This window comes from Apis mellifera, linkage group LG6 (genome assembly GCF_003254395.2).
Source record: "Apis mellifera strain DH4 linkage group LG6, Amel_HAv3.1, whole genome shotgun sequence".
In the NCBI taxonomy this organism is placed as follows: Eukaryota; Metazoa; Arthropoda; class Insecta; order Hymenoptera; family Apidae; genus Apis; species Apis mellifera.
In genome coordinates, this window is record NC_037643.1 from 4596718 (window position 1) to 4618359 (window position 21642).

Consider the following 21642-nt stretch of genomic DNA (forward strand, 5'->3'; position numbering starts at 1 on the left):
TTTTAAAATTTAATTAAAGAAGATAAAATTACAAAAAAAGTTAACTATAAAGTTAATTATACATAAATAATACAATAATAATAAGATAATAATAAGAAATACATAAATATTAAGATTTGAATATTCTTGAAAAATTGTCAAATTGAAATGGTTTTTCCATTAAGTGCAACAAAAATAAAAAAAGAAAATAATGATTATTTTCTACACATTTAAAGATAAGCTTTTTGATTGAATAAGCATGAGAAACTCATGTACAGCTTACATCTGAAATTGAATTTATTCAATTATATTCAGCCATTGGCTGGAACGTTGCGATCAAAGTGTAAATTTGATTAACGATCGTGTAACGTTCATGATTTATCCATCTTAGTGTCGTTATACGCATTGATATTACGGCAAAAGGGATTACGATTAATCCTCAATAATAATGAAATGATAATCATTTCACACATTCTGAAGTTAAATAACAATCATTCTACCAATATCGGATAATGTTCCTATCAATTATTAATTTGGATGCATGATGAACTATAATATCTGACAATGAACGAATAAATACATTTAATAAAATGATGAATAATGTGAGAAACAATAAATATGGAATAATTTATTTCAAATTGTCTCTAGTTCTCTTAACTTGTAAAAAATTTTGGAAAAAATTGAAATGAGAAATCAAACAATATCGATAATGATTCTTTCATATTTTTCTTCGAAAAATATTTTAATAATAGAAGAAGATTCAAATTTTAATAACAATGATAGAATTTCATTTAATTAATTTATTTAATTATATTGAAATATAAAATAAGAGAATCAATTATACAAGAATCATTATCAATTTTCTAGAGAGAATTCTAATTATCAAACATTGTGTTTATCGATTGTGTTATGATCGAATAACCAAGATTATTCGATCATAATAACCTTACTAAACCCTAAACTGGAAATTCGTAAACCATAACATTCCTTCGACCGGAAAGATCGAGGATTGCAGCTCGCTTATGATGGCCACTTATAGTCCACCCTCTCAAATTCCGTATCGTTCGAGCTTGCGATCCATTGGTTCACCAACTATCTTTTGGGCAAAATATCGCTGGCTTAGATTGTATCGATAGATATAAACCCGTGGCACAGCCCGATAGCCAAGATTGAAAATGCCTTTTCCTCTTGCTGACAACATTCGATATGTTGATGGAATGTTCTTGGAGTTTTAAAGTATCACGATATATACCGGATATCAGACATTATTTAACTTGAATTGTACGATAGATTTTTTATTACATTCCAAAAGAATGCAGAAATTGGATGATAATTAAAAAATTTGATAATTAAATTTGTGATTAATAATAACTATATTTTTATCGCAATTTTTGAAAAATAAAATTAGAAATATTTTAAATATTATAATACTTTTCAGTGACTTCTTTCTGTGATTCCTTTCTTTGTGATAATTTATTTGAAAGATAATTACACAGAGTATTAATAAATAATCGTATAATAAACTGATATAATAATCGTGATCATATATCTATTTTTTCAATTAATATTGAATTATAGAGAGAATCAAAGAGCTCTCATTTCTATGTGTACAATAAAAATAAAGAAATGATTTCGTCTCTTTCCTAAAACAAATATACGCCTTGGTTCCCTCTATTTTCATTTCACCGTTTTCATTCACGTTTACATATATTCTCGCTTATATTTATTCTCTCTTCTCTCTAAGATTTTAGCATTATATAAACTTAAACTTCACCATGAAAATACAAGATTATTTACTGCAGAGTCAAAAGAGTAATTACCTATCAATCTAAGGAGATGATACCTACTTCATTCTTTGTTAACAATACACTTGCTTTGTACAACACAAGAAACCTCTCAAAAGACAGTAGTTCAGTAATTACGAGATCGTAGAATTTACTCTGATCTGTCAGTAAAACTTTACATTCCATTGAAAGTTTATTAATGTAACTGTTGAATTTAATCAGCTCTATTATATCATAAAAGTGAAACTTATATAACGATGTGCAGCATATTGTGGAATTTATGATTTGAGAGAAATTTATTCCTCCTAGTGAGAAATACTTCTCATAGTAATAGGATGCAAATCCTAGGATCTGAATTCGGAGATATTAAATTAATAATCTTGAAACTTAAATTACCAAGTTTAATCAAATTTCAGATCAAGATGTCAATCAAATGAGTTGGTACTTCGAAACTTAAATTAAATTATATTTCTGATGATTGAGTTTGACACGAAATTAGAAGATTCATGATCTGCTGAGCTACAGCAATTCGAAATTGTTGCAATCTAGTTTTAGTATCTTGTGGTAGTAGAGTTCAATGTCGTATAATCTTGATGTAATTCGGGGCAAGATCTATGTCTCCAATAGTGGAGGTCGAGGTTCTACGCCTCTAGATTTATTGGGGATTTATTTGGGACGGGTTTCTGAACTTCGACATTTTGTGAGATGTTTAAATTAAGAGTTCAAAGATCGTAAGATCCATTGATTAATTATAATGAATCTCATTATAAAAATCGAGCTTCTACGATTTTTTTATTCTTCTTGAATTCTTGGTTCAATGCGAATTTTAAGATTTTCAAATTATAAATTTTAAAATCTTATAATTTCAATAAAAAAAAAAAAAACTATAATAGACGATTTAAGAATCGAGGGTTGATTTTCAAATTTCTATAGACATTGAAATAGTGATTCTACAATCTCAAATTGTCTGAGGCATTGTCAATTCAATGTGGCGTATCAACTGTGGTGTATCTTACTGCTTTGGGTAATGCTAGAATGCTACCCTTTACCGCGAAACAGACCGAATATTGTCCCGCAATTTCGGTGTCTGAAGATCGAAGATTCAAGCAGTGATGTCGAAAATTAATTGTTTTCTATTATTATTATTTCGTAAACTAATTCGTAAATTTTAAAATTTTTATAAAAAATTTTTAGAAATTTCCAAACTTTTGAAATCTAGTTACTTTTCTAAACTTTGCAGAATTTTTAAAATTTAATAAAATCACTTTTTGATTCTTTGAAATGTATCTTTATCTCTGTCACTTTAAAATATAATTAATTAGCATTGATTCCAAAATTATAATATTGAATTAGGTTATTGTATATGATCGTACAGAATTTTAAAGTATATTGTATTTTTATCTTTATCGAGAAGAAAATCCAAATTTATTGCAAAACATAGAATAAAAATTAAAATGAAACATTTTGAAATTCAATTCGATATATTCTAATCAATGTCAGTTAAAGATTAAAGACGATACGTATATTGATTTATGTTACATAATACATATGTAACATCACGTAACAATCTTCCTATTAATAATTTTGTCCTTCAAAAATCTATTACTTCTATAGTGGATTTTTATTCGAAGTTTGTTTTGAGCAATGAGCAATAATTGAGCATTGAGCAAAAATGAGCAATGGATGTTACTTTTGTCATTAATACAAAAGATCGATATACATGTAGGTCAGCAACGATTATGATTTGTTTCTTTATTATCATTGAATTGAGATGATGATGACGCTCATGTCGTCGAATTACAAACTATATTACGCAGTTCTTGTTACGTTCAGATGATTCAGAAGGTGAATCGCAATAGACAATATGAAATTAAGATTTCTGAGAAAAAGTAACGTGGATAAGTGATAGAATGTTTAATTTGAAAAAGCATAAGTAAAATTGTTACGGTAAAAAATTTTTTATAACGTGAGTGCTACATTTTATCTTATCTTATATTATCTATCTTCAAAATCAAATATTTAAATTTCATGTTAAATAAATTTTATTTGATGTAATCATTTTATTTTCATAGTTTAATGTCAAAGAGAAATGTTTAGGTATAAGAAAAATGATGGTCTTAAGGGAAAATGTTATATGTGATAAAGTTTTTAATGTAAAGAATTGTGAATAAATTTTTAACACTTTAAACTTTTTCGTTCTAATGGAAATATCAATATTATTTCAGATATTAAATCAGAATCCTATGTAATCATAATTTAAAAATTCATAAGAAAACTTGCAGGTAAATAAAAGTTTTATATATCATTTTCTATAATTATCATTTTGATTTTGGAATTAATTTAGATTATTAGATTTTATGAAATTAAATATATATTTACAGTAAACTAGATGTTTCATTTATATGCATAACAATTTTGAATTTTATAGGATTTAATTGCGAAATATTTATAGAATTAAATAGATATATATGCACATTTAATTTATAACATAATATCAAATTATATGAATATTTGCAAACAAAATACGAAAATTAAAACATTATTCATAAAAGTAAAATTTCATGGATTAGAAGTGACACAAAATTTTAATCAAAATTTTATAATCTTGATACCATTCTTATTGATATTGAAATGATTTTAGATTGTTTTATGAAACTTTAAAATAACTTTGAAGAGCAATATTCATAAAGCAATATTTATAAATAAGATATTTCACAGAGATATAAATAATTATGCTCAATTAATTAATATAAAACAAACTTTAATATAATATCTTCATATTGATAAATATCCTTGAAAATTCTTCTATATTTCTTTTACAAGATTGTATACTTTTGATCGATAATTTTTACGTGAAAGCTTAAAAAACAAAATATGTAACAGTGTAGAATAAAGCCGATAGTTTACGTGAAGTACAAAATTTCATAACCGAAGAATGGGAAGTTCTCTTTTTGTTAGGAAAAACTTCATTACCGCACGTTAATAAAACAGAAATAAAGTGAAATCCAATAAGGAAAAATCGAATAAATTTTTAACGTGTTAAACGATAATGAAACATGATAATATATTATTTTTCAATGAAATATCCTTCGGAAGGACAGAGCATAATATAAAACATATATTCAAGAGAATTAAATTTTTAAAACTTTTTAATAAATGTGTCATTATTTAATTAATGCATGACTTTTTTTGTTTTTATGGAATAAAATTAAATGCTCTGAAAACAAAAAAAAGATATTATATATATTATATATGAATATTTTTAAAACTTATTATTATTGCAAAAGGTAAAGAAAACACTTGCTGCAACAATTGTCAATTCCCGAAATTTAAATCATATTATTCTTCATAAATCGCACATATCAATATTGTATCGATCAATTTCGATTGATCCAAAGAGAAAAATCACAATTTTAAATTCTAAGACACTTTAATTATCGAAGAAAGAATTATTCATCTTTGGAAATCAAATGAAAGATATTTTGATAAAATTTAATACGATTGTTCAATGAACACGTGTTCGCTACAGAAATTGTAGACGGTGGTCCATTACGTAACGTGTGCTATAAAAGGGAAGATGTCATTAGATTTCAACGCAGTCTATGTTATCAAGTTGACGAGACACTTCAAATAAATATAATTACAATTAATTAATTCCAATCGTGTTAAAATAACATGTGATATTAAATTATTATCAAATTATAATTCTTGGAAGATATAAGAAACGGTATAAATTAGTATTATACGTATCAATTCTTTTTTCAATATTTAATTAATCTGAAATAGTATGATTTGTTTTATTTAAAATTCACTGTATTTTCTATCGCTTAAATTAAAGGTAGGTGTTGAATTGCGAACCATGTGTGGTTATCGTGCACAGAATGTGTCGAGTCCAAAATCATGCGATTAATTAGAGAACTAATTTCATATTCACCGATCCGTTTTGTGTGTTAAACAGGCATGAAGGCAGTAATCGTATTTTGCCTTATGGCATTGTCCATTGTGGACGCAGCATGGAAGCCGCTCCCTGAAAACTTGAAGGAGGACTTGATCGTGTATCAGGTCTACCCGAGAAGCTTCAAGGATAGCAATGGAGATGGTATTGGTGATATCGAAGGTTCGTCTTCCTTTTTATGATTTTTATTAATAATTTTCATTTTTGCTTTTCTTAAATTTTTATATTACGTGTATAAAAATTAGATTTAAATCTTTTCAATATTTTATATGGAGAAGATGTATAGAAATATTGTGTATGAAATGAAATTTTTTATTATTTTTAAAGCTATTAATTTATAACTTGTATTTTATAATTTCAATAATAACATTATTTCATTGTTAAATGTTATGTCATGATCAAATTCATTATAACAAATAATAATATTTATATATATTATCTGCATATTCTTTATGATATTTTATATTTATATTTTATATTTATATAAAATATGCAGATTAAGTTTTCATTTTTTCCTTCTTCGTAATCGTAACAAAGATCACCAGAAAATATAACCGTACTATAATAATCGGATAATTAATCATAAAACGTTTGGTCAGGAATCACGCAGGTTAGTCATGGTTAGTAAACACCGGCATAATTGTTTTTCCTTTTCGCCTCATCTTTCGATCTGTTTACCCCATTATGTAACAACAGGTACACAGGTAAACGTGGCGCGGATATAATTAACAGGGAGACCTAACCGCCGTACCCTTGTTAATCGGGGGAGAAAGGGAAAGTGCGAGAACCGCAGAAAGGGATGTGAAACACTCGAGGGAACAAGTTAATGTCGCTTAAACAGGAGAAAATAAATTTTAATGAAAATTTCTCGCTCGTCTTTTTCTCGACGCTTTGACGCGGCTTGAAAACGACGTGTTTCGGAAGAGACTTTCAGCATTTCTGCGATGCTCGTTACGAAATTTACGCGGTTGTGAGATTAATGATACAAGTGATGTCATTGAAAAATAACTTTAAAGTGTTAGATATTTTTTTTAATTTTTTTTTTCTTTTTCAAATGAAATCGGAACATTTTTTGAATTCTATTCTTATTCGAATACTTTGAGTATAAATTAAAGATTTAATGTCTCTTCGAGAAAAAGAGAATTCATTTTTCGAAAGAGAGACCAGTCAATAATATTTCATCTTTGTTTTTCAGGTATTAAAGAAAAATTGGATCATTTTCTCGAAATGGGGGTCGACATGTTTTGGTTATCCCCTATTTATCCAAGCCCTATGGTCGATTTTGGTTACGACATTTCGAATTACACCGACGTTCATCCCATATTTGGCACCATATCAGACTTAGATAATCTAGTCAGTGCTGCACATGAGAAAGGATTGAAGATAATCTTGGATTTCGTCCCGAATCATACATCTGATCAACACGAATGGTTCCAGTTGAGTTTGAAAAACATTGAACCTTATAACAACTATTACATTTGGCATCCAGGAAAAATTGTAAATGGCAAACGTGTTCCACCAACTAATTGGGTAAGCATTGTTTAAATTGTTTGAAAAATTCTTTGAGATTCAAGGGTATTATTGAGGATAAAGAGATATTGGAGAAAATAAGGAAGCAAACATTGGTATAGTACTAGCAATGCTATTAATGAATAATTGAAAATTGATATAAGAAAGATTATGTGTAAAAATATTGTGTAAAAATTTTAATTTTAAGAAAGTAACTTTTAATTACTAAAATGTTATTCAGTAGCAAAATTCATTAATTTTTAGAAGCTATTATCAAAGAATGAAATGAAATGAATTGATGAAATTTAAAGATTACTTGGAATGAAAATTCACAAAAGATAATAATTGCTAAAAATTAAATCTCGGTTAATAGATATTAAATCTGGAAGATTTCTGGAATAAAAGAATCTGAAGTATACTTGATAAAATAACACTTTAAACTTATACTTTATAGATTGATCTTGGATTTTTTTAGCAAGAATGCAAGATAAGAGACGAAAGAGATATAGAGATTGGATTATATATATAAACAAGTTGAAGATTTACTTAAAAAGAAAAATGAAAATAGAAATGATCAAATGTCATTATTTTGAAATCATACTATACATGACAAATAGTGATTTGTTTGCTAATAAAAAAAGTAATAGTCATTTTAGATAAATCCATTTTTTATGTTTTTAATATTTCTAATTGTTATAATTGTTTTCAAATAGAAGCAATATATAGTTCAATATCGAAATATTGAATGACATTTATGGAAGTCAATTTTAAATATTTCAATCAATTTTCATAATTTAATTTTTATTTTTATGATTTCAAACTAAAATATGGAATTTTGTTTAAAAAAACATATTCACGTTTTGAAAAATATTTTATTTTATTATTAAAAGTCATTGTTATAAAATTCGCATTGTTATTCGAGATTTGATAATACTTCGTATATTTAATTTACTTTGATTAAAAAATTTTTCAAAGCTTTACATCGAAGTAATCTCTTTTAATTTTTTTTTTTTTATCTCATTTTTGTACACTTTCTAAATATATAAACGTATGCGTGTTTGTATACAGGTAGGCGTGTTTGGTGGATCAGCTTGGTCGTGGCGGGAAGAACGACAGGCATATTATCTGCATCAATTTGCACCAGAACAACCAGATCTAAATTACTATAATCCAGTTGTACTGGATGATATGCAAGTGAGTACACTGAATTATTTGTATTTAAGATTAGAGAAAATCAAATTCAATTTTTTATGAAATATTTTTTCATACAATACATTACATATATTAAATTTATTGAAACTCCACAGTTCAAATTTTAGCTCATGAGATTCGATCAAAAAATATGTAATATTTAAACAATTTCATTAAATGGAGTTCGTTATAAAAAAATATATAAATCTGAAATATTGTATGTGTCGTATAATCTAAACTTAGGCTCTTTGAGCTAATATTGGAGAAATTTCACGAGTCATAAATTATATGTAGATATTACTAATAAATTCTGTTTTATAGCAGTAATAAGTTTGGTAATAAAATGGAAATAAATTTTACGAATTAGAAATTACAAACAAACAATGCTAATAATAATTTCACAAGTCATAAGTTATAAGTAAATGCTCTTAAATTTTGTTTTATAATAGTAATAAATAAAGCAAATAAAATTTAAAAAATAAATTTTAGTTACAAATCAATTGATTATTATATTATTTAATGTAAATCTATGAGAATTTCGGTATATATAAATTATCCATCTATCGATTTCATAAAAAAATATTCTTTACATTGATATCATCTCTTATCTAACAATGAAATCCCATTTTCGGTTCAAGGTCGAGAATTTCTTGACGAAATTAATCAAACAAAGACACGTTGAATCATATCGATCAAAAGTTATGTGGAACAAGACAGCTTGTTATACATAACTTCGTTTAAATCTGCGTTCAAATCTGATTAAATTTCTTAGATCAGATGAAAACCACGTTATCTACCGATTCTACTTATCTACCGATCTACTTATGTAATTTTATAAATTCTCTATATGTAATTTTTATAAATTTAATTGTAAGAGATAGTAATCATACTGATACCGATATTTTTTTATCTATTATATCAATGCTTATATCATTATTAATCAATCTCTATATAAATTTCTGTATTGTTTTTATTTTTTAAAATTCATTACAACAATTGTAGAATTCTTCACATTAGATTATTTTTTTATTTCCCTGAAAAAAAAATATGTATAATTCTAAAGTCTCTAATTTTTAATTTCTAGATAATTGATTAAAGAAATATAATGAAAATAGTTAGTAAAAATGAAGAAAAAAATATTTATAAAAACTTCAATTAATAATATTAGTGAATTGACAAAAAACACTAATTGACTATAATTATAAATTATATATTAATTATAAATAAAAGACTTCTCTGTTATAATCTTAGATCAAATAGGATAACCAGATGTAATTTGTTGTAATTAATTGAAATTCACTTATAAAGTATCGTTGATATTGCCAAACTTATTAGTGTTATACAAAGAAATTGAATGAAATTGGTAACTTATAAAATTTCACTAATAATATTTATTCAATTTTATAAAAGGATATTAAAAAAAAAAATGATTCAGAAAGTTTTTCTGATATCAGATTTCTTTTTTATTATATCATTCTTATGTTCAAAAGGATTATAGATTACGCTTAGAATTGTTATCAAACTGGAAATAAATTGTATTACACAATGAAGATGAACTTTCTCCATCGTTTTCGAATAATGTTTTTTTCATGTTATAAAAAATTATAAAAATATCACAATACAGAAATATCAAATTATAGAAATATAACATAAATTTCTTTCAAAAGAGATAAGACATAATCATATTTCAAGATATTCTTTTTTTTTTTTTTTTTACGAGATGATGTCAAAATTGTGATCATTTTTCTCGAGATTGCAGATTTTATAATTTTTATTGTAAATAATTTAAGTTAAATATTACGCATCTATTATTCAGATCAGAAAAAAATGAAATAATGAATTTTTACTATATATATGTGTATACATATGTGTAGTTATTTTTGATCATATTTAAATATTAAAATGTTTTAAAAATTAAATCATAGTAAAAAAATTTTAATTATAATTTAATTGTAAAGATATATAAAAATTTTCATTGTAATCATTGATATTTTTTGATAGAAAATCATTCTTTGATCATGATACAAATTCATTCATCATCTAATTTATCAGAAATTATTAGAATTTTCAATTCATCGTGCTGAGAATATATTTTACGTGTAAAAAAAACTAAAAAATCCGCCGAAGTAAATTTAGATTCGGAACGAAATCCTGGAGCGATTCAAATCCATTTGGAATTCTGTCGATGTCTTGTGATATTTACGCGGTAAATTTAAATTTTAAAAGGAGCAAAACCGCGATCCAATGAAATTCGACGGACATTGCGAAAACACGACGAGTTAAATCTGGCCAAGCATCGTTGAAATTTAAACATACTATCTCGAATAAAATACAAATTCGATTGTACGATGGATATTTTAACGCCCATGAATGAAATCGCAGGACACGTGATGATATCACGTTTCTTTATCGAATTTAAATTAACAGAAAAAATAAAGCCTAATCTAATCTAATTTTTCTTTCTTTTCAATATTATATTATTATATTTTTATTATGTTTTCTGTTGTATATTTCATTGTATTTTGTTACAACGTAATATCATGATTCTAATTATTTCATATATTTTTACTTTTCTTCTTTTCATCTTCTTCTGTAACATAACATTTTTTTGTGTAAGAGAATCGGTTTCACTAAAATGAACTGTATAGTTTTCGAGTCTTTAATTTTCGTCGGTAACTTTCGACTTTCTTTCATTGGAACTGGAAATTATCAGAAACAGGATCAGTAATATTAATGTAATATCATACAATTTCATTGTGATCCATATATTCTACTTTATATATTTTTCCACATATTATTTATTATGAATTATTATTAAATGACAATAATAATTCAAAAATGTGAAAAATGTTTTTAATTTTGTCATATAATTAACAAATAATTTATATCATGATATAATGAAAGCATAATGAAAATTAAATTTTCATTTTATTATCATTAATAATTTGAATAAAATAATAAATAAAATATTATCGATACTTTTAAAACAAAACGTGTGTTAAGGAATCTTTTTCATATTATTTTTAATATATATTCATTAATATCATTTAATATAAAAAATAAGATTGTAAGTATTTTAATAAGATTCCAATTGATTCAAATTACATTGCTAAAAATTATGCATTTAATAATGCATTTAATAAATATCTTGTCTTAATGTGTTACAGAATGTTCTCAGATTCTGGCTGAGAAGGGGATTTGATGGTTTCAGAGTAGATGCTCTGCCTTACATTTGCGAAGACATGCGATTCTTAGACGAACCTCTATCAGGTGAAACAAATGATCCCAATAAAACCGAGTACACTCTCAAGATCTACACTCACGATATCCCAGAAACCTACAATGTAGTTCGCAAATTTAGAGATGTGTTAGACGAATTCCCGCAACCAAAACACATGCTTATCGAGGCATACACGAATTTATCGATGACGATGAAATATTACGATTACGGAGCAGATTTTCCCTTCAATTTTGCATTCATCAAGAATGTTTCTAGGGATTCAAATTCATCAGACTTCAAAAAATTGGTCGATAATTGGATGACGTACATGCCACCAAGTGGTATTCCTAACTGGGTGGTGAGTAATAAATAAATTAATATTTTCTAAAAAATTAAATAACGTTTTGAAAATCTTATTAAAATCTCAAGGTGGATAACTTTAAGTAAGATTATTAGAATTGATTTTTTTTATAAAATTTGATATTTCTAATCTTTTTATTATCTAATATTTTTCATCAATATTTAATTGAAATTTAAACAATTTAGTTTAAAAGAAATTTTATCAAAATTACAAAATATTTAATTTATAGAAGAGTTGTGTATTATCTTGCTTGGAATCTTAAAAATTATGAATATTAAATAAATTTAGAATAGAAATTAAAGAGTAGAGTGATAGAAATGATAGAAAACAAAAGGAATAATTAGTTTAAAAAAGAAGAAAAAGAGAGCTGGAAGAAAAGAATCTAAAGTAGGTCGTAGAATTGCTGTCCATATCACTCTAAGAGATTAGAAAATCTCAACAGCTTTGAATATAGGATCGTGTTTCGATCCACTTCAATCTTGAACCTATTCAAGGTTCAAAGACTATGTCAAGTACTACGCTATCTGAATTTTATGATTTGATGGATGATTTGACAAGAGTGCAAAACTTTGTTTATTTGCAATTTTGAATTTTTTGCATTGATATGTTTTATTGGTAAATTTATTCAATTATATTCCATAAATAGTTTATTTTTCAGAACAGAAGAATAAACTATACTATTATTCAAAATTTCAAGTGTTCAATTTAGTGAAAAAGTATTTGCAAAAGAGATTCTATGATTCTCTGAGATAAATTTATTAAATTTTAGAAAGGAGGAAGTTATAAGTATTTTGAGATCACAGTTTTCGAAATTCACTAATATGAATTTGTTTATTCGTGATTTTGATTGAAGACAATTTCTGTAGTTATAGACTTGAAATTTTGAAGATAATAAATGTTCGAAATAATAATAAATGTGATTAATGATAAAAATTCACATTAGACAAGAATTTCAAATATCAAAATTCAAATAGAATTAAATGTTTTTACAAAACAAAAAAATTTAGATTATCTTTTGCATTCATATTACAAAATTAATAAAAATATTAACTTATATATAATACAAAAGCATAATAAATAATAAGTAATCTAATTATTTAATATTATTACAAATTGAATTATTTCATATCAATAATTCAATTTTCACTAAAATTTAAAATATTTTATATGCTTTTACATACTTATAGAAATTTTATGAACGCATATGAAAACAAGATTTCATATACGTGAAATTTCTTTGCTGGCAAACGTAGATCTCGGTTCCTCGGTCCCACGTTTAAAACTTTTGAAAGTTTCTTCGACTAAATCGATTCACTATCCAGCATCTGCGGACGCATTTACTTGTTCGAAAGTTAAACGATGGGTAGGTCGAAGGAAAATCGAATTATCCTAGAAGCAAACGATACGAGAGTGGTCGAACTTGTTCGATTGGAAAAACGATCGATGGACCTAACTGTTTCGAATTCGAGGCTCTGCCTTTGGACGTCGAGGATGGCCACGCGTGAACGAGCTTAAAAAATATCCACGAAATGGCTGAAAAGGGTCGAAACGAGCCTCTTTCCACTCACGTTCTTCGAATTCCGTGTGTGCATCGAGGTTCATCGAGCTCGTGTGCGCATTGAGCGTTCGATCGTGAAATTTCAAGCCAGAAAACCGATATTTCAGTGTCGAGGAGTACTAGTAAAAAAAACGTTTGTTAGAAAAAAGGAGGAGAATCGAGAAAAAATACGTAAAATATTCCGCATTCGAATAATTTGATAATATAATTCCAAATTAGATAATTAAAATATTCAATTTTATATCTATTGAATTGTGAAAGAATTTTCATAACATTCGTAGAACTGAAACTTAGATAATAATAGGAAAAAGAAAGAAAAGTATTTACATTGACATAATAATAGTAAATTAATATTTTAAAGATAGAAAATTTCCATATGGATTTCCAATAGTTTCCAACAGAAATCAGCAATGATAATTCAATATTCTTATAGTTGTACAAAATTTGATAAGAATAAATTTCTACAGAAGTTAAAAGTTTCACCCCTTTTTTTCAGATAATAAAAACTTTAAGCTAGGTCATTTAAATTAAGAAATAAACTTTTTTTATTTCAAATTAACATATTAATATCATGAAGGATGTTTCATGACACATTGACGCAATTAATGAATTATTCATGAAGATATGCAAATATTGTTCAATAATTTATAACACGAATTTCTACATAGAGATTTTCATTGTATAATGATATTCTATATATCTTTAATATATATATTTAGAAATCTTCGAGAAATGATTCCTATTTTCCACTTATCACAAATCATCCTGTACATATTCCATAAAGCATAATGTAAATTCCATTTGTTAAACAATTCCTATGAAACGTTTCGCAAAAATATATTTATTTAATTATCATTACAAAATCAACGAAATGGATCTAGAAGTTTCCATGCAATAATTACAGTCTTCTATAATCGCATGTTAATATATTTAAACGAAAATACGCGTACATCATACACGCGAACAACAATGACAAAAAGCGCTGAACGCTTTTAAAATTCTATCCGCAGCCCGGAAATCACGATCAATTGAGATTGGTGTCGAGATTTGGAGAGGAGAAGGCCCGTATGATCACCACGATGTCGCTTTTGCTGCCAGGTGTTGCCGTGAATTACTACGGTGATGAAATTGGTATGTCGGATACTTATATCTCGTGGGAGGATACGCAGGATCCGCAGGGATGCGGCGCCGGTAAAGAAAACTATCAAACGATGTCGAGAGATCCCGCGAGAACGCCATTCCAATGGGACGACTCAGTTTCTGCTGGTAAGTTCCTAATTTTACACCGGATGTGATATTTTTATTCAATCGTAAAGGCGACAATTTAAACGAATCTTAATCTTTGTGAGGAGATGAATAAAATTTTGCAAAGCAAGCAAAAGTATTCAAAGTATGATTTTCATAGAAGAGAAATTATGCAAATTGTAAATGATTTTGCACAGAGATCGTCTTAAGAAAAATTTTGTACATGGTACTAAATATTATTAAGTTAATCATTAATCATTTTCGAAATTTTTAAATTTAAAAATATATATATATATATATATATTATGAATATAATAAAATTAATTGCTATAATTTCGAATACTTTAAAGACTAAAAAAGTTATTATGCATGACTTTAAATACACGAATAATGCAATTGATTAATATTAATGGTAATATGTCCATGAAAAGGAAAAATAATGAGAATGTACGTTTGTTTTTGTATCGATTATTCTATTTTGAACAAAAATCATATTTATCAAATATCATTGATATTTTATTATTGAAACTGATTCTAAAACATTGGAAATATTTCTTAACAATAATTATAGAATATTCCTACAATGAAAATCATAAACTTTTAACGAATTCAATAAGGAACAATTTCGATTCGCAGGATTTTCCTCAAGCTCTAATACCTGGCTTCGTGTCAACGAAAATTACAAGACTGTCAATCTAGCTGCTGAAAAGAAGGACAAGAACTCGTTCTTCAATATGTTCAAGAAATTTGCGTCGCTGAAAAAATCGCCATACTTTAAAGAGGCCAATTTAAATACGAGGATGCTGAACGACAATGTTTTCGCATTCTCTAGGTAAGATAGATGTGTGTTAATTGGGAAACGTTGTCTATGATCGATTAATTTGTTGATCAAACCATTGATCGATAAAACATTTTACCATTCACACAGATATTCTTCAATTATTCAAAATATCTAATCAAAATTTAATTATCAAGCTAAAATTCACTCATACATAACATTTAAAAAATTATTTAGATCGTCAACACATAGTGATCAAATTTTTTATAACAAAGAAGAACAAAGGTAAGCCAACATACATACAAAGAAGAGCTAATATTTATATTGAAAAAGAAAATATAAGTGAAAGGAACTAATTGATATATCAAGAAATACATTATCACAATGATTTCCTATTATTATTTATCTGCATACATAATTTTATTCAGTTTTAATCGTGTAAATATGCAATATAATCGATTACAGTAAAATCATCGAAACTTACAATACGATCGATCGTGATATTATCGTTTCCTCCATCTTTCAATGAAAAGTTATGTACACGATATATCGTAATTTCTTTAGGGAAACCGAAGATAATGGATCTCTTTACGCAATATTGAACTTCTCGAACGAGGAACAAATCGTGGATTTGAAAGCGTTCAATAACGTGCCGAAAAAATTGAATATGTTTTACAACAATTTTAACTCTGATATAAAGTAAGTATAATTTTTTTTGCTATCTTTTTAGAGCAATTGCATCGTAGTATTCGTGCATTATAAATTTCTTTTGTATTTTTAAATAATACATTCTTAAATAATTTTTTATATATATATTACAATGTCAAAATATTAGTCAGACTAATTCTTTGTTTATTTCTTGCAAATTTTTAAATATAATTTTTAAATATTTAATTTCAAGATTGGTTAAGTTTGGAGAAGAATTTTTTAAAAGTATGCTTATAGAACGTCTATCAAAAGTAGACATAATTGAATTAATTTTTTATCAATTTATTTTTGTTCGTTTCAAACAGGTCCATCTCCAACAATGAACAAGTAAAAGTTTCTGCTTTAGGATTTTTCATCTTAATTTCTCAAGATGCTAAATTTGGAAACTTTTAATTTCTTCCTGAATATGTCTATTCTTTGAAGCGGCGAAAGGAAACATATATCGTTAAAATCTCTCTATATTATTATATATATATATATGTATTAGCTAATAAATTTTAAATATTTTGAAACGTATAAAAAATTTATAATTTCTTGTTGTATCTAATATTTTTCTTTACACATTTGTTTATTGCTCGTCTTTATTAGATTTTTTTCGTGTTTAAAACTCCTTATATATATAGAATATTTTTCATAGATTTAATATATTATTAAAAACAGAATTTTTGATGAAATGGTTTTAATAAAATTTTATTTTTTTCAGGCATAAAATTAATTAATTTTTATTTCTCTCTTGGAATATTTAATTTATGAATCATGTATTTCTTTAAATATTTGATATAAAGTAATAGATAATAAAATAAAAAATAAATAAATTTCATTATACACGTGATTTACAAAAGTATTCAGATACCAGTGTATGAATATATATGAATTTTTTCACATACTAAAATAATCCACATACTTTATACTTACTTTTACCTCAATTATCCATCACGAAGCCACAATTTAACTGTAATGGAACTTTCATCCCAACTTTTATCTGAATTAATGGAATTAAGGAAGACATGTTCGATGGAATAAAGTAATTTTCAGAGAGGATGATATATTCTCCTTATGACAATTATTTTATATTATAAGATCGAAATATTGTAACGATACAATAAAGTATAATATAAATTCAACATATTTTAATCGAATCCTATATTATTTTTAACTTTAATACTGAATAATAGATGTAGCCTTTCAAATATTAGAAAATAATGGAATATTCCAATAATAAATTTGAATACAATCTGGATAATGCAATATTCGAATAATAATAAATGAAACATTTGCATAATAAAATTGGATTATATGTAATAAAAAGTTAACAATGAAATATTATTTCATTGAAATAATAGAAAGTTTAATAATAAAATTTAATAATAAGATATCGAATAATAAAATACAAAAATGTTTAACCAATAAAACTCGAAGAATAAAATTTTTAAGTAATAGAATATTTTTTAAATAATAGAATATTTAAATATTAGTAAAGCATTTGAATGCTATTATAGAAACTTTAGATAATTTATATGTCATGTTATAAAATTCTTCAAAATTTATAAAATGGGTGAATTATGGAATATTGAAATACTAAAATTTTTCAATAACAGATTTGAATACCGTATCACAAAACCAATCAAAAATCAATTGTACGTAAAAATCTCGAAATTCAATTCGATCGAATTATTCATAGAAATCCTTCAACAAGAAACACACACTGAAAAACCGGCATTCAACTTGGTTGGGCGAAAAGGCAGCCATGGGTCAAATTGGCCGAAACTCGCGATACGAGGACCAGATCCGATTAACCGGGCCTTTCACTTTTTTTTCACCCGAAGGTAAAACTGGCCTGAAAGCGTGAACGGAAGCGGTCGTGTGTGTATATCGGTTCCCTGCCACGTCAATCAGCTTGCCAATTATAATCGTCGCGGTTTCGTCCATGCTGGAGTTCGTTCCATAAGAATTTCACTCGTCAACTTTCGCAAAATTTCTCGATTGGGCGGCTTCGACCATTTTCCATGGCCGTTAAAAAGTTCGCCGTTCAAAGCTTCATTCTGAATGCAGACTGGGTGACAAGGGACGAAATTGGATACTCGAAGGTGTGCGAACGTCGTCCTCGAAGAAGGTGGTAAACTGTTTTCAAGCGGATGTGCTCGAAGGAACGAATTTTTATTTAATATATTTAATATTATATTATCTTTGATTGAACATATATACAGAAAAAAATCATTTGGATATAATGAATTAAATTTTTTATGTTAAATAAAAAGTAGAACGAGAAGAATGGAAAGAAATAATAAATCACTTTTCTCGTATAGAAAATATAGAAAATATAGAAAATATGGATGGAATCGAGTTCAAAGAATAATCATAAATTTTTGGAAATCATTGGAAATTTTCGCTATTGAATAAAACTATAAATAAAATTATAATTGTATATAATTTTAACATAAAACTATCCATTAAGGATAATTGTAAGTAATGTTATTGTAATATCAGTGTATTTATTTGAAAATAATTTATAATTCTGATTTGTGGCATAAGAGAATGTCCGAATAATTTTAGATATTCTTGCGTAATCTGTTTACGTATCACTTATGGTGAAAGAAGTAACATTCACTCACGAATGTGGTAATTTCTTCAATGATTGAATAACTCATGACAAGTTTTTCAATATTCCAAATTATTGTAATTATCTCACTTTTTACAATTACACTTTGTACCTTACATTTATTTAAATAAATTTTCATTTCTATATATTTATACGTATAAACGATCTTTGGAGGAAGACAAATTGAAAAAGTAAAAAGGAAAATCGTTTAAAAAGCTTGAAACAAGAAGTATAATTAGAATGAAGAATAAAATTAAACTTAATATTGGAACATATATATATGCAAATATGTATAAAACGTTATTAATTATATTATTGTTATTTATTAATTTAATTACAAGCGACCAAATATATATTTATTAATATATTAATATATGCTATTCGAAGTTTGAATTCGCTATAAGGAAATGAAATCGTATGTATTGCTCTAATATTCTCGTTTAAATTTTATTCGGGATTCCCTCTATTTCCTACCTAAAATGTGAAAAAAAAAAAAAAAAAAAAAAAAAAAGAAATGTGTTAGTTAAGGTTTGTATAGGGCGTAATCGCGTACATTTTCATGATTTTTCGATTTTTATAAATTTTCAACGTTGCTACATTTAGGAAACAGACCTCATTTGCCAAGGTATTCATGATATATTAAATTATACCCGTTGTATTTTCGTGTAATTGTGTCCTTTGATTTAGTTTTACTTTTTGTTTTATTTCACTGTTCGAAATGAAAGATACGATAAGATAGGAGATATAGTAAATCTAAAAAATATTAATCAAAAACTTAATATTGTTTTCATTGACGAATGGCACGTTATAAATTAACTTTTGCAAAATTTTATAATTTTTTAAATTCAATTAATTCAATCAATTAAAAGAATTTTTAATAGATTATGATACAGGTTAATAGTCGATATATCATTATTTAATCAGTAAATTATTATTATTTGTACAATTTTTTTTCATTTCACTAGAAAGAAAAATATTAAATAAATCATTTATTTTAATAATAAGTCTTAATGATCTTTTTGTTTAAAAATATTAGAGAATATTATATTTCTTTAACATTAATATTTTTTTTTTTATTTCAGATTGCGGAACATACATAATGTTGAAGATACATGACATTAAATAATGAATATCAAATAAATTCCAAGTGTATATCATAAAAATAGATCGTATTTCATTTTCACTATTTATATAATTGATATCATTCACATATGATATTTCATTTTCATGTTTTAAAAATACAATTAATCTGATAAGGATCGTAACGTGAACACAATTTTAACAGCAATAAAATATCAAAGTATCGTTTCCATAATGTATTAGAACTTTTCGTCGATCTACTCTATTGAAATTATTTATAATTATTTATAAATTTATGAACGTATTTACTCATCACGTATTTTCCTATCGTTTAGTAGTATTTCCATACAGTCATATCAATATCGTCATCTACTGGTTTTTTTTTAATACCAGTAGTTAATGATTCATCTGTATCAAGAAATATATGATCTGCTTTAGCATGTATAATTTGTTGCTGCGTATCCTGTCAAAATCAATTCTAAATCAATTCTTAAATAGGAGTTCCATTTTTTTAGATTATTAGATTTTTGTTCTATTTTTCAATTCAATCGATATGAAATAAACTTTGCATATTTTTGATTTTTTTTTTCCCTCGATTAATCGAGAAGATTAAAACGTTATTCATCAGTTTTTACAGGAAGTATGTGAATCTTTTTGTATAGATAATGTTTGGGTATCCGTTGCTTCAACAAGAATTTTAAATATTTTCTTTAATTCCAGCACGAGAATCGTCAAACGTAATAAAAATATCTCTCCTCGCCTGCACAGAGAAAACTTTGGCACAACTTTGAATTATCCAGTGCGCCAAAGAAAGCTGGCAATTCGCGGTCTCTCCAGTCTCGAGCAATAAATTGCTCGCTACTCTCCAATAAAAACGACTTTTATAAAATTTCCACGCGACAAAATTTATCTCGTGAATTTCCTGGAATTTTTCTTCGAATCTCGTGTTTTCTCGTTACAAAATTTAAACAAGTAAGCACGTTCTCGGAATTGTACGCGGCTCAAAGCTTCTTCAACTTTGCGATTAAAGTAAATAAATAGTTAGAATATTTTTTATTTCTTTTAATAAGTTTTATCGTAAGATAGTATGTATCTATTGGAAAAATAAAAATATATTCTACATTCATATTTTTAAAAAAATATTCAACAAATAATCAATAAAGATGATTGTAATGATGATTGTTTAGGCAGTGAATTATATTGTATTAATAAATTTTCGAAATTATAAAAATAATTCTAATTTCTAATTAGAATAATATGTTTCTAATTTTCATAAGAATTATAACTTGTTCTAATATTTTTAATATTATCGATGAGAGATCTTAGGGAATAAAATCCTATTTAAAATGAATCACGTGTTCCATTTTAGAAATTAAATTCAATCTAATTTTTCTTTTATTTGCTAATTCTTCATTTATATATCGCATTCTTTACTTCGTCTGGGAAAGATTTAATAAACTTTTGTGTTTCAGGTTTAATTATTTCTTATTTTAAACACTTTTGAAGAGCTTATTCTAAATGTCAAAATAAATACAAAAAAGTTAATATACAATGATGTCGATTGAACATTATTTATTAAATTATAAGTAATTAAAGTTTGCGTTAGATGAAGCGAGACACAGACAGCTCTAATATTTATACAAATTGATATTAAGAAATATATGAATATAAAATA

The 21642-nt window shown here is 25.9% G+C and overlaps 2 protein-coding genes across 3 annotated transcripts in view; one reads left to right on the forward strand and one right to left on the reverse strand.

Moving 5' to 3' along the window:
- Positions 1-21642, reverse strand: part of LOC724389 (calcium/calmodulin-dependent 3',5'-cyclic nucleotide phosphodiesterase 1C) — a 154479-nt gene that overhangs the window by 95965 nt on the left and 36872 nt on the right. The window lies entirely within an intron of this gene.
- On the forward strand, positions 5722-16803 carry Hbg3 (alpha-glucosidase; the record flags this gene model as incomplete). Its single annotated transcript, NM_001011608.1, is given in 8 exon segments — positions 5722-5880; positions 6914-7248; positions 8296-8421; positions 11586-11996; positions 14568-14823; positions 15439-15634; positions 16145-16279; positions 16594-16803. Coding segments are annotated over 8 exon segments (1704 nt in total). The 3' UTR covers positions 16682-16803.